Genomic DNA, 17,624 nt, shown 5'->3' on the forward strand with positions numbered 1-17,624 from the left:
AGTGTTCCCTACAGAAAGACAGATGACTGCTCCAGGGTGTTGCCCAGGAGTGCAAAAGGGGCAGGAGAAGTATAATGTGCCAATGTCAATTCCTTGTGAGCAGGCTCTACAGCTGAGCATGGCCGTTGCTTTAAGATTGCTGCCTACAAAGGAGATGGACACCCAAATTATTCAGTTAATACCTGTACAGGAGGCAACAGGTTCCTCATCCAACTGAGCACGGAGAGAAACTAGAGTCAAACAAAGAAGAGTGGAAAAAAAGGCTTGTCGGAACATCTCAGCAGTTCCCCTGGGTGTTTAGATGCCTGCAGGAAAACACAAGTTACATGTTAAAGACAATATACCAACTCTTAGCTCTGACAGGAAAACATAAAGCTAGACAATGCTTCTTGTTAATTCTGTGTGAAAAATATGACCTCCCTATCACCGTGATGCATCACTGGGCCCCTTACTGTAGATTTTTATATAGACTTGAAAGCTAAGCAATTCAAATATTTCCTGGTGCAAACAGTGCAAATGATTTAGAAATGCTTGACCTTCTCTGTCTAAGGGAAAAGATCAGGTGGTGAAACTGCAGACAGTGTGTTGGGATCTTCTGATTTCACAGTTCCTATCAGGTGCATGTCCAGCTGCCTGTGATCACGCAGATCCTGTCACCCTAGGCCCCTGTGCATGTAACCATCCACACTTTCTTCACCTGTTCAGCCAGACCACAAGTGAAGGCATGCAGCAGGTCCTTTCCACTTCCAACTTGTCATGTGAGTGTGGTGATGCCTGCGTATACCAAAAGGGTACAAAATCCCTCGCTTTGAACCCACGGACAAGGGAGTGAATAAGCAAACATTAGAAGGAAAACACAGCTTCAGCATTCAACACATCACTGGGCCTCTGATGTCCAACTGCACATGGGAAAAGTGTTTTTTGTAGGGTTACAATAACCTAAGCAGCAGAAAAGTTGGAGATCTAGTCTGAAAAGTTCTTGGGAATGTATATAGGTGTTCAGAGGAGCCAAGGGTTTGAAACGATATTCACAGAGAAAATCCAAGTGAAAGTTACCGACACTAAGGAACACGGAGGAACAGTCAATGCTCAGTTTTATGTCTAGAGGACAATTGTACTAATTAGCATGTCAGCTTCACAGTACACAGACCAGGAACTGCAATACTTACTTTTCTGCTTGGTGGTCAACCCAACACCAGACAAAAAGGTCTATGTGTGACCTCCGTTATGAAAAGAAGGCTTCAGTCCAGTCCAGAAAGAAGTCTTCTTCCTTACAAGTTCTTTTTTTTTTTTTTTTTTTTTTTCTGGGTGTAGCTCTTTGGAAAAGTCCAAGGCTTGAATAGCCCCCCAGTGCATTTATCCTCCCTGAGTGGAGCTGTGCTGACATTTCAGGCAGGGTTAGGGAGGGCAGGTTAGCAATGCAGCTTCGCTGCTTAGTTGCATGGAAAACAGCATTACCTGACAACTACAGTTAGCTCAGCTCCCCCAGCATTTCCTTAGCTCTCTCCATGAGGCTAGTCAGCAGTTATTCTCTGGTTGGACACACTCCATCCTGAAAAAGTTTTTTATTACACTGAAAGCTGCAGCACATCATAGGATTCTGCAAACTCGTTTACGCTGGAAAGACTAGTTACTATCAGTGCCACCAGTATCCTTACAACACAGACAGCCTTCCTCCTTGCTAAGGCCTGTGCTAAGGCTTATGCTAACAAGCCTGCAAGAGCCATTGCTGAGGATGGATTTTAGATCGGGGAAGGAGACACTTCCATGCTCTTTGGAGAGCTCCTGGAGAGGGGACAAGAGGTACAGAGATACAAAAGCTTCAAGGAGTACCAACTTGAGTTGCTTCACAGACACAGATAAGAAAAACCCTCTGATGGTAAGGGACCTCTCATGTGCCTCCAGCTTAGCACCTAAATGTCTCTGTCAATAATTTTGGCCACATGTCCTTCTCTTTTCCCTCAAAAGAGGTTACAAAGCTGTTTCCAAAGAGACCCAACTGTGGCCTCATAAAGTCCACGTTTAGGTCAGCATAGCTTGATTTTCATTGTGCTGCATGGAACAGAAGAGGTACTGTAAGGATAAAATACTTTAATGCTAAGGGGGTATTTTAGTTAAGATCAAGTTTTCTCTCTCTAACTTTACTACAGGCCTTCCCCATCTTGTTCGTTCCCCACAAAGCAGAGCTTCTGGAGGTCCTGATCTCTTGGAAGACATGACATGCCTTCAGACAGCACCATTTTAGAGCCAGTCTTTAGTGACTGCTCAGGAAGCTGGAGACGACAGCTTTTGGAGAGGCTGTGAGTACTGGAGGCTTTGGCCAAGTGTCTGACTCATGGATCACAGCATCCTCGGTTTAACCACCTCCCTTCCTCCTGCCATGTGTGCGTGGGTGAGAAAGGCTCCGTGCAGAAGAGCTGCTCTCCAGGCAGGACCATGCAGCTGGAGGGTGCAGCTAAATTGCAGGGACAACCAGGCCTAACGCTGGCACAGGGCTGCCTGTGCCCACAGCCCTTGGGACTTTGGACTTCATCAATGAAGCACTGTAGCCTTTGCCTCTACACAGAGATGTGAGGCAGAAAAACTGTAGTTCAAAACACCAGGCACACTTCACTCCTTTGTCGTCCTGTAGCACACAGTCTCCTTTATTCCGCTCCATCGCATGCAGGCTCCTTCTTAGAGATCACAGCCCTTCACCCGCGGCACGCGCTGCCCTGCCCAACACTCGGTGCCTCCAGCCACCCCTGTGGCTCCCCTTCTTGCCTTGCCCGTATGAGGGCCAGGCACAGCTCAGCGCAGCTCCCCCAGCAGTGCCAGCTGCTGTGCGTGAGCAGGGGACACGGGCTGCGGCATGCTCTGTCCTTCCCCACCCAGTGATGCCATTAACGGTGACTGGGAGCATGGGGGGCAAGGCTGCTACAGCCTCTCTCCCCATCTGAGGGGTCTCCAGAACTGGGGTAGGCAATGCTGCTTATTCTGTCCTCCTGAGTGCTATCAGGATGGTTCTACTGCAAATCTCGTAACATTTGACATTTTCCTCAAAGCCCCACCTCCTGTTGTGAAATGCTCAGATGGGAATCTCAGATTTCACATTTTCTGGATGTTGAAGAAAATTTTTGAACATTGAAAAAAAAAATGTTATGCAAATTGGGAGCTCCTTATGTCTGAATACTTGGTTCTGGGCATGCTCTTCCTCCTTGACTTCTTTTCTCTCTCTGTCAGAGTAGGACCATGACATTGTAGGAGCACGTCCTTACAAGGATTTCTCTTGAAATCTTCTTCTGACAGTATTTGTATTGTTAAGTGATGCACCACTTTCCCCAAGAGAAAGAAAACCACGGGGAATCTTAAGCAATGGTTTGGGGTCATCTGAACAGATTTTGAGGGCATTAGGCTGTGCTGCACCATCCTCCCTGCATTAGGGGCTGTGCTCCTACCTGTTACCTCAGGTGCTCAGCAGAAACAAACAAGGCCTTTGCTGCTCCCACATTCAGACCCCAGGAGATGTGGCTGTTACCAGATCATTGCAAAAATATATGCAGTTATTTAGATAAAGCCCTGCAAGAATTGTGGTCTTGCATGAGGTCCCGAGTTCTCTACTTGTGGATTCCTCTTCTGACCCTGAATAACTGAATCAAATGCAACATTATGGCAAACAAATGACTTGCAATGACTTTTGAGTGTGCAAATTACTTTTCGCTTAGTTGCACACCCACAGCAGATTATCAGACAGATCAGATTTTAATGCTCTATAAAGGCCATCTCATGTGTCTGGCAGAGCCATGGTCTGTCTTCTACACATTAAAATTTCTGAAGTTCCTCTTGGTGCATGGTGTATTTCTCCTTCAAAACCACAACACCTATTATAGCTGAGCAAATTTTTCCCATATTTACACAAATTTTATTGCTCCACTCTCTAAGCTAACTCTGTCTGTCTGCAAGGAGCTGGTTTATGGACAGAAAAAGTGATTTTCTCTCAAGAAAGGAAGAATTGTATTAATTACGTCATATGCAGAATTAAGTTTGAAACTGAACTTCTGCTTCAGTCCCAATTTCTTTCATGGCCATGACCAGTGGGCAGTGCCCGTGGAGTTATCCATATGTGCAGACAGCGTTTTGTTCCTCTTGGATGTTTGCTAAGTAAAATAAAACCAGAAGAAATGCGTCACATTTGGAATAAACGCATTTGTCAGAGTATCCACTCAAATGAGTCCCACAGTTTTAGTGTCTGGTCTGCCATCCACTAGGAAGGTCTCCCCACAGCTGCAGGTAGTCTAAGCTCTTTTACAGCTCTCTTACTGCAATTACAGCGGGACATATACAAGAGAAAGCAAGCAGAGAGAAGGCCAGCGCCCTAGGAAGGCTGGGAGGAGGCAGCCTCCACCCGGCTGTAAGAGCAGGCTCCTCTGCAGGACCGTCTTGGTGATTGCAGCCGCACCCGCAGCCACGACTGAACCGCTGGAGCTCCAGCTCTTGCGACCAGAACTGAGCACAATTTACAGTGCTTGTGCAGACCCCCGACACCACAAACAGCCCCTTAGGTAGCAGACCCAGGAAGCAAGCACAACAACCTCACACACTCCAACTAGCTTGGGAGTAACTAATGTTCTCCTTCAGAACAGAGAGGAGCTTGTGATGATGAAAACCACATTAACCGGGCGACACAGATCACAGGTTAGTCTAATCTGGAATCTGTATCTTTGTTTCCGAATATCCAAAAATCAAGGAGGAGTCGTATCGCAGATCAGTTGCTCTGCTTCACAGCTGCAGAAAAATACCATGCCACTACCACTGCAGTCACTTCACTCAGTTGTAGTTGGTGAGTTCAACTAAATTGTCCCAGGGAAAAAAAACAAACAGTTCTACAGGTCACCATAGAGGGATTTTCTAGACTTCTGGCCCTGGCAGCTGAGAGTCTGTGGCTCACAAGACCTGTACCTCGAATAAACTCCTGAACTTGGAAAAGTGCCCGAGATATCCAAAAGTTGAAAGCCACATGGAAATAAGTATTGTTTTACAGCAGGTACTGTCTAAACACAATGTGCCTGAAAAATTAGTAGCTTCTTGGAGAGTCCCTGGGCAGCAGCAACTGCTGTGCAACCCAAAAGGGCACGGGCTGGGATTTCAGAAGCTCCAGTTTGCAGCTGGAAAACCGTCAATAGCCATGCAAACGCTATAAAAGGAGAGGAAAATCCTGCCTACCTGGAAAACGGGTTCATCAAAATTGCTCCAAAAAGCCTCAGAAGTGTCAGGAAAAAGACTCCACGGAACTGCTTGTATCAAGAAGGCTTCTGCATCCCTGGTGGGGAGGGGTTGCTCCCTGGTTTTGGGTGCCCGGGGTGTGTATAGTGAGGGGAGCGGAGAGGAGCAGCTGGGAGCAGCTGAGCCTCCTCCAGGCGAGTTCCTCTATTCCCTCTCAGGCAGGAAACTGCCCTCTATATTCCTCCTCCTTCTAAACTGTGTCAGGCAGCCCCTCGTTTGCAGTAGCTTCAGATATCCGCAGAGAGTCACTGTGGGTCTACCAACACCCCAGGACGGTCTCGTCCACCAATCTGCTGCTGGGGTGGGGTGAGGCCGTTTCTGTTTGGAGCTGAAGGAATTTCTTAAAACAAGCTGGAAGAGTCTCATTTTTCCATGATGAGAGTCCCCTTTTCGTGGCTGGCATTGCTGCCCCACATACTTATACCATCAAATAGTGTTCCTCTTTTTTTCCCCTTCCTCCTCCTCTTCCCATCCTAGTAATGTGTCCTGAGTGGAACAAATAAAACAAAAACATTTCAAAAAAGAGTAACTTGCATCTTACTCTTTGCAAATAGCCAAGACTTACTTAGAGACATCCAAGTCTCCAAGTCTGCGTATTGCTTCTTTCTATTCATTCCTTTTTTTTTTTTTTAATTTCACAAGTAATTTTTTTAGCTCTTCTAAATGAAAGATGGGGGAAATATCCAAACAAAACAGGGAGAACAGTAAGGACTTCAAGGAACATGGCACATTATCCTCTGAACTATGACTTTCTGTCTTCAAACTTCGAGCAACCTGAACCCACAATGGGGAAACCAAAGCTAACTCTCATTTAACTCTTCTCCCATGTAGTGACAGAAGTGAAAGACTTGTCTCAGGAGATCTCAGAGTAAGCTGCTAATCCACTAGTCCTGATCCACAGGAGCAAGGCAACTTGATTGTGTTTGTGAAAAATATCTGAACAGTCAATTGAAAATAATAAACCTGATTCAGTGTAGCTGCTTTTGCTTATAAAGGTACATTTCTGCAGTATCTTCTGTGTCAGCATCTTTATCAGGAAGACTCAAGCAATGCCTATAGGAACCACAGCCATAAGCGAGAATTTTGCATGCCACTTTCCCTATTTGTCTCCAAGTACCTTGACACAAGCAGGAATCATTCTGGAACAAAGGAACACTGAAGAAAAAGCTTACCTGAGAAAAAAGACATTTCTTACAGATTCTTTGGAACACCAAAGAAGGATTTCATGGGGCCATCCCATTCCAGGGAGCCTGCTGCAGCTCCAGATTGGAGGGCCAATTTCCCCTTTGAGCATCTTCAGTGAAGAGCAGGGTTCCAGCTTCTGTTAACAGTGGTTAACTGAATAGCACAGGAGGTGTCCAAGCAAAGCATTCACCTTGCAGTAATCCAGCACACACTGAGTATCAGGCCATTTCTTTTCCTCATTTTGCTGCTGTGTCCAAGCTCTGTTGTGTCTGCAAGTACCAATCAATGTTACTTCTTATCCACAAAATAATCCTAAGAATTACAGTTAATCCTTCAAATACTAGAAATATGTCTGTTTCTAGGTGTATCTGTCCCTGCAGAAGCTCTTTCTTCAGCAAGAATGCCCAAAGTGTAAAAAGGAGGAGGGCACAGGCCCAGACCTCCATAGCTCCCTCTTCTTCCTCACTGACTTGTGGACATTGACGTTTGTGTGTAGTTCCTTGACCAAAGGACCTATTGATTTTTGACTTTCTTTGTACGCTTCTTGAACTTTTTAATGTCAAGCCAAAACCTTTTTCTGCAGCTTGACGTGATATACTGCCTTGTTCCCATGAGTATTCTTGTATATCTTACAAAACCGCCTCCTATTGCATCCTTTTCAACAAAAAGGCTAATTTGGGTCTTTCTCATCTACCTAGGTATCCATTTTGATTATTTTTTTGTAGGAATATTATCTTCACACCTATAGCATGGCTGGCCATATCTGGTCAGTACATGTATGTATATGGTGTTCTAACATACAAGAACAATGAAGGTTTAGTATGTCTTGTTTACACAGAAACTGAGAAAAAGTAACCTCAAAACAGAACACTTTTTTTTTTTTGTCTGGATTTGTCGGGCTTTTTACAATCTTCTTTTACAACTAGCTGCATTAAATGCCCAAGCTCCCAAGCTAGTTCTCTGTCATTGACTTTTTGTTCTTCTGAATGGGATTAGAATGTACGAAGCACTAGATGAAAAAGGACATGGAGCAGTAACTTTTTGAGACAATACCAACATTGTTTTTCTTTAATTTTCCTTTTTTGAAAGGGAAATCAAGAAGGGCAAAGACTTTTATTTCTGTACTCAGTGATCCTCTTTTGTACATAGTGCGTGCTTCTGTATGGAGGTCTGTCCAGGTGAAGAATCGCTCCCCTTCACTCAGGAGAACCTCATCCACTATCTCTAACTTTTCTGTGGCTTCTCTTCCTAATCCTCAAAGATAGTGTCTCAGGATTTATTTTTTTATATATATTTTTTTTCTCCTTACAGTGGAATTGCAAATCTCATGGATATATATATATATATGTACATATATTTTCTTTTCACAGAATATGCATGGATGTGGATTGATCGCTCATCCCCTATATATCTGACAGATACTATTATTGTTGCTCACAGTGAATGCTGTATACTGAACAGACATTTAGTATTCAAACATATTTAAAATGGAGGGACAGGAAATGTGAGAAGATGAAGACCAGAAAGAGAAGAAAAAAAATGATTGATTTTCTGCTCTCCTCTGTGACTGCACAGAGTTTGAAGTAAAGGAGTCAGTCAGACACAGATGGCTACTTTTTCATTTACATCCCCTTGTATCACCAACCATGGGGCTTGTCGACCCCCTTGGCCACACTCCCACACTTGTAGGCTTAAATGTGATACATGTGTATAGTTGTTATTTTCTAAGCTGTGTAGCTGCTTATTTTTTTTACATCTGACTTGTAGCCCCCAGTAAAATGAAAACTTTTAGTTTTAAACCACATACATCTGAAACAACTTTATGTGACTGGTGTGGTTCTCTGGAAAAATAGATACTGTAGTTCCTTTGTGCCCTGACTTTCTGCAACTCCATCTACCCTTCATGTGTTTCTGAGGTTATATATTGGTCACCAAGAGTCTTGTTTTCTACGTACGTTAAGATGACCAAAGATAAGTCCAAGATTTTTAAGTTCGTAGTGAAAAAATGAACACTAGTTTTCAAATATTTGTAATTATGCAGTCGATAATCTCAGCATTTTCACTGACTACAAAGCAGACAGTGGAATTTATGCCTTTTTATAGCTTCCATTTTCTGAAAATTTTTGTTTCCTAATTCAATTTGTACATGCACAGATAATGTGTTTTTATGCCTTGCCCAAACAGGTAAAACCTTGCTCTTCTGAGTTTTGGGGTTGAATTCTGATGTTAGCCTTGCTCTCTTCCTTCACAATCTTAAGTTCCACAGTCTTGTAGACCCTGTAGACAAGGCTGCCTCCAGCCTTCACATCCTCATCCAGTTCTTCCCTGTGTTTGAGTAGCAGGTCCAAAAGAGCATCTTCCCTAGTCAGTTCGTTGACAACCTCCATCCCCAAATTGCCTTTGAACAATTGAAGAAACCTCTTGTAATAGTTATACCCAGCCATGTTGCCCTCCCAGCAGATAATGAGGTGGTTAAATTCAGTCTTGAGTACCCGGGCCTGTGTCTGTAAGGATTCTTCCAGGTTCCTAAAGAAAGCTTCATCCTCTTCTTCTTCTGCAGCAGACACCTTTTACAACATCACCTGTGCATTTACAGGCACTGCTGTGCCTGCTTCATGGCCCAGTCAGCAAAGACCTAACACACTCACGCGTCTGTAAGAAGGGTACAAACCTGAGCAACAGCCCCCACTGTTCTTGCTGGTCTTGAATTGTGGTAAAATGAGACACAAAGGACAATCTTTTCAAAGGAAAAGCAAACATTCATTTGACTCTGTATTCTATCAGCATTTCCTGGGATTTAAGCCATTAAACCAACTGCTCCAGGATGTTTAGAAAGTCGTAATGAACACACAAGTGCAATCTGAGTCTTTGCATATTTTTCCTATTTTAATATTCTGGTGTTATCTTTTAAGTCCCCTATGCTACTGCAATTCTTATTTACTTAACACCCAGTTTTTATACACTATTTGTGTGCCCATAAATTTTTGTTTACTAGCATATAAGGAAGTACTGTTTGGAGTTTCTAGAAACTTTTTTTAAACAGCTTTGAGGATTTCCCAACCTACAGCATTAATGAAACCTTGCCAGGTGCAGACCCAGGTCTATGACCGTGTATTTTTCCATTAGAGCTCAAGGTCCCCGTAGGATGATGTCCCAGAGACTCTGCATTGTTTGGACAAGGCAGTGCAAAGAGGAGCAGCCAGAATGGGAGGTGTTGGTTCCTTATCTGGTCCTATACTGCACAAGTTCCAGAGGACCTTACAGGAGCCACCTTTAATGCCATCAGCAGGGCATTGATGTGTTCCAGTTTTTGTTATCATCTCCTGCATCAGGATAACATTGACGCAGACTGCCAGCAGGACTGCAGGCCTCGTGTCTAGCTGTGCTCGGGCAGTGTGGGTTTCCAGACCACATCTAATCAACTTCCTGAAGTGCTTGTTTATGCTTCACTTGTGCAGAGACCCTTGCTCCAAGTTTTATTTCCCCGCTGCTCAAGATCTCATTTCCTGTGATCAGTTTAAGAAGCCTGGCTCAAAGAAATTGCAGGGCTTCTCCAGAGCTCCTGTGGCGAGTTGTTCTTGCTGCACATTTTCGTTGAATTTTTGACCATTTTGAAATGGAGACCATGCTTATGAACTTGTTACTACTTTACCTTCAGAATCAGATGTCAGGCACATTTTCTACAGTCGCCCTTTCTACAGTGTCTTAATGGCTCACCACTTCTGTCTCCTAACAACTCTAACGCCAACCCTAACCCTTAACCTCAACCCCCTAACACCAATTTCACTAATAGTCATGTCTATCTCCACCAAACAGCCAAGCAGGTCTGCAGCGATAGGTCACTGACACAGGCAAGTACCACCTAGGATGACACCTCAAATTTCACAAGCTGGGCAGTCTTCACAGAGACTCTAACCATTAGACAGAGCTTCCAACTAATATTTCTGAAAAACTGTCTCTCCTCACAACTGTGCAATAGGTGGAAAAGGCAGGCAGTTTGGGAATACCCCTGTGCAAAGGCACCTAGGGACTATGGAAATATTCCCATTCAACCTTCCTCTCTGTTGTGTGGCGTTGATGCTCAGCCATTTCAGTACCAGCTTAAGTGCAGGTGGCCACAGCTCTCCCAGAGATGTCACGCAGCAGCAACACACAGTGATAGGTGAGTCCAGCCGTCCAAGGGGTGTGTGGGCAGAGAGCAGAGGCTGCAGACAGCAATACCGAAGCCCTTTCTCCCAGAACATTTTCCCTTTTACCACTTTCACAACCCATGCTTTTTGACATCTCTTGCAGAGCGTTTTTCCATTAAGCCAGTCAAGACCTTTGAGTCCCAAGGCTTGCCAAATCAGTGGGAAGAACCTCTGCACAGTGAGGCAATTGCATTCCAGCTTCCTGGCGAGGCAGGACCCCGAGAGGCAGCTAATGCCACTGCGACCTGCAGTACACGCTGGGTAATCCTGAACTATCTTTATGTAGCTTTCAGACGAGCTTTAGTTTCATAGCCCATGGTAGCGAAAGAGTTAAAACGCACAGTTTGGGTCTTTGGGGCTTCGTGATGAAATACAGCAAGAGCAGAATGACCCAGCTGCATTTGTTTTATTTTCTTGTCACCGGAGAAACAAGAAGGAAAAACTTACAGTGGTGTTTCCATGAAATTAGGAGAAAAAAAGCCACATAGTTTATAGAGGAAACCTCACTCCCCTCCCCAGCCTCTTACCAGTGATGGTTCAAAAAATGTACATTTTTGAACTTAGTCACATCCCACCCCACCCAAGGTCCTTAGCTCCATGTACAGACACAAGAAAGAGATTTCAGTTTCCTTTTTCTGCCGATGAACTTCTATTTAAACATTTGCTTTTTTTTCACTGCTGGAGCCTGGAGGTACTGCCTCCCTATGAAATGACTACTCTGGCTAAGGTTACAAATAAAATATAGACTTTCTCTGTTAGATTTCAGCTAACCGTATGAATAATATTCCCTCAAGACATGCTCATTATATTGAATCATAAATCTACTGGGGGACACTGTTCTGCAGTGAGTAATAGGTATAAATAGAAAGGAAAGGAATTAATTAGTGCCTTTGCCTGGGAAAAGAGGGGGCTGAAAGGGTTCAGATAGGAAAAAATAATAAAATAAAAAGGCTTTCCTCTTAATGTGGGGGTACAACAGGGCTGGGAGTAGGCTGGCCCTGGTTGGAGTGACTTCCCTCAGGAGTCTGGTGGCCTGGCAAGGACACATTAGGGCTCAACAATTGAGCTGATTTATTTGAAATGCTAATCTTGTCTTTAATCCCAGCTTTGTTTCTCTGTAACCACACTGTTCTGCTGCCCTCGGGTCTTCAGCGAATGTTTCCAGTATCAACACTTCTATATAGCTGAATCCTTGGGACAGATTATGTGTAATTCCCATTTCAAGGAGACCAGTAAAAAGGAATTAGAAAGGAAATATGCAAAAATCCTCGAAGCCACAAAGGGGATTTATTTATTTATTTATTTATTTATTTATTTATTTATTTATTTATTTATTACTGGCTTTAGGAAACTCTGAGTCCGGTCCTAAGAGAAAATCTGGACTTCAAGGATGCAACTTGTAATTAAAGACACTCACCAAAAGAAGGTATTAAGTTTGGCTTCTTGAGAATCTCGAATCCTAACAACCCTCCAGAGAACTGAGCGTGGCTGTCCTTGTTTGGGATGCTTCAGCACACAGTGCACTAGTGCAGATGTCAGACTGAGCCCAGCTCAGTACTGAAGGCAGAAGGTAAGGTTTGTCAGCTCGTCCCGAGAGAGCCTTGCCTCCCAGGATCACAAAGCCTCTGAAAACCCTTCCCTTGACTCTCTCCCCACCTATACATTAAGATTCTAATTTTTATCTTAAAGAGGTTAAAGGAAAATACAACCCCCCCCCTTCCAAAAACACAGGAGCTTTTGGATGCAGGCAGAAAGGAGGCCAACAAGGGTTGAGAAGAGGAGCTGATTGATGCACGCATTAACTGATGGATCCCAGCTGGAACCAGATGTACTGACTGAAACTAAACGAATTTAGAGTCATAGGATCATAGAATTTACTGGATTCCTCTTTTTTACACTTTATATTGTATTCTCTTAAAATTAACAGAAAAAAAAAAAGAAAAAAAAAAAAAGCTGACTTTCACTGGGATTCACTACTGCTATCACAATGGAAGCAAGAAGTGTAGCCAGTGAGAGGCATTTGTCCTCTCATAGCAGGTAAAGTAGGTGTGAAGATTTGCATGTCTTCTGTTGAGGACCGCTATTGCTGCTTCTCTTGCATTGACAGAAACTGACACTTTAAAGCAGTTAGAAAACAGGGAGTGAACCAGAAATCCATGTGTCTGTTGTCTTGCCTAAGCCTGACAACAAGCGCTGAGATAACCCACTGTTTGTAGCTATGTCACTAGAGGGACAGAAAACACTGCACAGGTGAACTACAACAACAAGACTGAACAGTAATCTCTCTGGTGTTTCTGCAGCGGTGAGGAACTATTTCTAGCTACTTACTGACAACATTGCCCCCCAAACCCTCTGGAAGAGTGAGTGAAGTCCTGGAGCAAGGGTTTCCATCAAGACCTCTTTCATGACCTGAATGCAAGGCCAAATTTGCCACAGGAAAAACTACTAATAAAGACAATTTGCAGCTAATTTGTGTCTTGCTAACAGGGTATGTCAGGAGATGTGCCTCCAGCTGGAGCACAGGGAACGAACTGTTCCTCAGCTGTGAAGCTTTTCCACTGTTCAACGGCTGCTGCTTTCCACGTATTTGATGTGATTCCAGGGAACCCTCCAGAGCTCCCAACTTCCCAGCCCAGCTCCTCAGGTCACGTACAGCAGAGCAGGGTGCGTGTGCTCTTGGCACAACATGTAACACCTCCTCTTCCCCTACAATACTCCAATTTTTGCTCTAACATAAAACATCAGAGGACCTCATCTCATTTGTAGCTGTAGACTGATGACCAAGAAATGCATAACTCTATAAAGAAGAGTCCTCTCAGCCAAAGACAACACTGCAATAAAACTCTCTATCATCAGTGAACCTGCTACGACTGACAAGGAAATGACATTTCCACCAAGTGTCGTAAAAATTCAAACAGGAGTTCTATGCACACAAGAAATATGATACCATAAGATACGTCAGTGTTAAAAAAATAAAAATAAAACAAAAAACTCTTCTGTGACCTGGTTTTAAGGTCCTCCTACACAGCAAACCTAATGGGTCACATTATTAATATGTTACTGAGACAAAACAAGCAAATACCCTGCAGAGCAAGTCGGCAATAGAGAGGTACAGAAGGACAGCAGTATTGCCACTATTCCCTTGATTCTTTTTTGACAATACCTTAAACCAGCCCAAGAGATCAGGGTCACAAGAAAGTTAAAAGATTTGTGCCGGGGATTTGACATATCCTGTTACCTGTTTAACTGAATGCCCATGTCCTTCATTTGAGCATTAATTTGAACCCAACTTTCAACATCAAACAAAGTAATTTTGATCACCTGCTAACGAAAAATAGCATCTTGTGTTTAAACTACTTCTCCTTAAGACTGCCAGTGGAACATAAATGCTTATCTCCAGTCCAAACAGGCTTGAGATTTTCCAACTTTAGTGTGTGATAAACAAAATTAACACTGGGGAGGTGAAAGTGCAGGCATGCACTCACTCACTTTCTTTGACATACAGCTCCTCATCCTCCCGTCTATCCCTCATCCCTCCAGACTCTTACAGCCTCCACCTACTAGGAAAATCTAAAGAAAGGAGCAGAAATTAATAAGTAATCTTTCAACATTTGTTTCTTTAAAAATAATCTTCTTGGATGCAGAAAACAGATTTTCATTTTATATTGCTTTCCTCTGCATTGCTCTGGCAGTCTAAAGGGTCCTGAAAAGGTTGGCCTTACCTCCCTGAGTGCCTTGGTGTGCAGCAGCACATCTAGCATAACTGCATTAAAAACGTGCCTTTTCTCCAGCCCTGGCCCAAGGCCTAAGGAAGTCACGATGTAAATAGGTTGTGCCTATCCTAAAAACGTGGCAGTGATCATGTCAGGCTCAACAGTCTGCATTCAGGAGGAGTTTAAAGGTTTAGCAGTTGAACAGTGCATTAGGTCAGGCAAACACGAACATCCTTCAAAGCAGCCAGCTCATACTTGCACTCTTCCCTGCCTCATGAAGGCAGAATCAATATCCTTTCTGTAGGATACATAAAACTAAAAGGCACTTCTGTGATCAAGATATAGCATAGTCCACAAGACTTGTGCCATAGAGGCACAAGAACAAGCACAATGAGAAGGATGAAAGGTAGAAAGGGTCTAGAAAAAGGAAATGGGGAAGGAAGGATTTGTGGAAGTCACTGGAAACCCTGTGGGGAAATCAGCCTCCCACGTTCCTTCTGGAGAATCCAGATAATTGAAGGCTGTGGGAATGCTTTACAGAAAACCCCAGACCAGGGGTGATTAAGTTCTCCAGACCTCTCATCAACAACACATGGATCCCATCAAGAGACCGCTGCTTTGGCCAGCGGTGAGCAGAAGTCTCCTTGGGGGGAGGACTGGGGCCTGCCAGCGTCTGATAGCAGGAGACAGCAGGGAGCAGTTGGTTTTTACAAAGCCTCTGCCATGTTTCATCTCTATGAGCAAATATCAAGCTCACCTCTGGTCTGGGGTTTTGCTGTTGAAACCCTTGATAAGAGATATGAGCAGCAGCAGGTCTGTGTTTGCTGCTCTGCAGCCTTGGTGTAGGTGCTGCAGCCATCGCAGGAACCCTTGTGCACTCCTTGCCTACCGGCAGTGAGAGCAGGAATGAGCAACGGAGGTTATGGAGCACACTAGAGAGGAAACGAACCAAAAATGCCAGTCATGGGTGGAGCTTGGATTTGCTACGTCTGAGCTGCTGAGGTCAGTGAGCAGCACCAGCCCCTGCTCCAGTAGTGTCACCCCAAATTAAGAGTCTTGCTCTTGGGGAGAACTTGTTTCCAGAACCAGCAGCTGCTTTCACACAGCCTGAAGTCCATGTTCCATGGGAACACATATTTAAGAGCTTACGGTGTAATAAACTCCATCCCTTGCCTGTGCAGAACACCATCCCGGAACATGACAGCCATCTGAACGTACACCTACTGCACGCTCACTGTGTTGTCCCTCCGTGGGGAGACACCCCATTAGCTGGAGCAGCAGTGTCGGCCCACTGTTCCACGTATCCCTCCACTGGTCCCTCCCCAAGCTTTTCTCCCCTGCGCAGGACAGCGTGGGCCCCAGGACCCTGCTGCACGGTTCCAGCTTTGGTGTCCCAGCGCTGCTGTCAGAGCATCTCCTTGGGGCAGCAGCTGTAGGCATTCCTCTTTTCTTTTCCTTCACTCACGGTGAAGGACCTTTGAGCTGTCCTTCATGCTGCAAGCTGCTGATCCCCAGCAAGGAGCCCTCACTGTTTTCCTGTTAGCAGCTCGTGACTCCTCCTGAGGCTGCTGGTTGGGCTCTCAGCCAGCTGCAGCTCCTGGGCTGGTGCCACTGGATCCTGTACGTGGTGATAGTTCCAGCTCCAGGCCACCAGGGCTCAGAGCGTGACCCATCCCAGGTCTGCCCCATGGCCTTTCCATCCTGGGAGAGTGCTACGGGGTCTCCTCTGACTCTGCTCATCTCTCCCATACTTCTCCCTGCCCAGGTGAAGAAAGAACTGCATAGGTCTCAAGCTCCTGAGAAAGGAATAATGCACACCGTCTCTGCCTCCCAAGACTTGGGGTGAAGGATGTTACATTACAGCATGACGATTTTAAATGGCTCCCATCTTCTCTTCAAGCATTGTTGTAACACAGGCCAGAAAGCCAAGAGCTATAGACAGGAGTTCATCAACAGGTCCAGGCAGTAATAACACATTTGTTCTTCCCACAGTGGCTCTAATCACAACCAGGGCTCTTCTGGACAGAGGAGCTGAATGCTTTGATTGTAGAGGAATTGGCTCTGGCAAAGATTAGGCTCTTTGGCTGGAAAAATCAATGCTCTGTTTTCAAAAGATTTCTCCAGAAATCACATATTTCTACAGAATACCTAGAACTGAGCCAAACATTTGAAAGGAAACATTTCAAACGCGGAGAAGTTATCCATAACCTGCTGAAGAGTGGGAGGAGGCAGCTGCCAGTCTAGTGCTCCAGCCCTTGCACCCTTTCTACCTTGCCAGGGTTGGGAAGGGAGTCCCACTATGCACCAAGCCACGTCTGGCATCTCAGCCCAGGTTTCACTTACTTTGTTTCCACAAAAGTCCATGGAGTGGGAGCAAAAAGCACGGGGATTTCAGTGCCTAGCTGAAGTTTCGCTTAAGCAAAAGATCAGTGATTTTTCCAACCCAGTGCTCCGGGTTAGGAAAAGATATATATATTTTTTTCTCAGTTGTTCTCAGCCCATTGCTACATGAGCAACCACAGCCCCTCTTCCCAGAGGCCAGCAAGGAGCACGCAGGCTTTCCTCCCGTTCCCCTCTCGGCTGCTGGTGTGCACAGCCTCGGAGGCCACCAGCTCTGCCTGCAGGGCTGGGCACAGCACCCGGCTGCTCCTGGTGACTAGCGTGGACCAGCAGGGCAAATGGCTGCAGCTTTCTCCTTCACAGCATCTCCGAGCCCCAGGCAGGGGAAGTATTGATAACAGCAATGACATCCGTGCTCCTGTCACCAGGCGGGCACAGCACCCACTTCTGGCCAAAATGATCCCTAATCAGTCCCTTGAGCCTCCTGGGTGGTGCGCTCCCGTAAGAGATGCTTGACACATGCAGTATGAGCACACAGATCTGGTTTCTTCTAACGTAAATCTATGGCCTCCCTCTTTGGAGACTTTCCATTTGTGCGGAGACTGGAGGCAAAGGGAAATAAAAATCCCCTGCCTTAAATGGCAACATTTGCGAGGAACGGGGTAAGATCAGCTGCCAAGTTAGTTACTGCAGTATGACTAAGCAGCAAAATCAGCACAAGATACTGCACTTTCTGTAAGCTGCTGCTCTTTCACACAGACAAGAAACATGCAACTCGGCCCTGCTCCTCTCTCCACCCCCGGACAGAGCGTGGTGATAGGGATAGGCCTAGCTCTGGCAGAGACCATTCAGGTTTGGAAAGAAAATGGACAAAAATATTCAGATAAGAAAATCATTTTTTAATTCAGCAAAGAGTTCCTTGCAACATTGTACT

At 45.0% G+C, this 17,624-nt stretch overlaps 1 protein-coding gene across 2 annotated transcripts in view; it reads right to left on the reverse strand.

Moving 5' to 3' along the window:
* The window catches only part of COL6A2 (collagen type VI alpha 2 chain), a 29,259-nt gene extending 23,736 nt beyond the window's left edge, over window positions 1-5,523 (reverse strand). For both annotated transcript variants that reach the window (XM_083841474.1, XM_083841475.1), the window contains exons 1-2: window positions 5,203-5,523; window positions 183-305 (exon numbers count right to left, since the gene is read on the reverse strand). In XM_083841474.1, the coding sequence (XP_083697600.1) occupies window positions 183-276 (94 nt within the window). In that variant the 5' untranslated portion in view covers window positions 277-305; window positions 5,203-5,523. The remainder of the gene's footprint in view (window positions 1-182; window positions 306-5,202) is intronic.
* Between the last annotated feature and the right edge of the window lie 12,101 nt (window positions 5,524-17,624).

This window comes from Anser anser (assembly GCF_964211835.1).
Source record: "Anser anser genome assembly, chromosome: 6".
Taxonomy (NCBI): Eukaryota; Metazoa; Chordata; class Aves; order Anseriformes; family Anatidae; genus Anser; species Anser anser.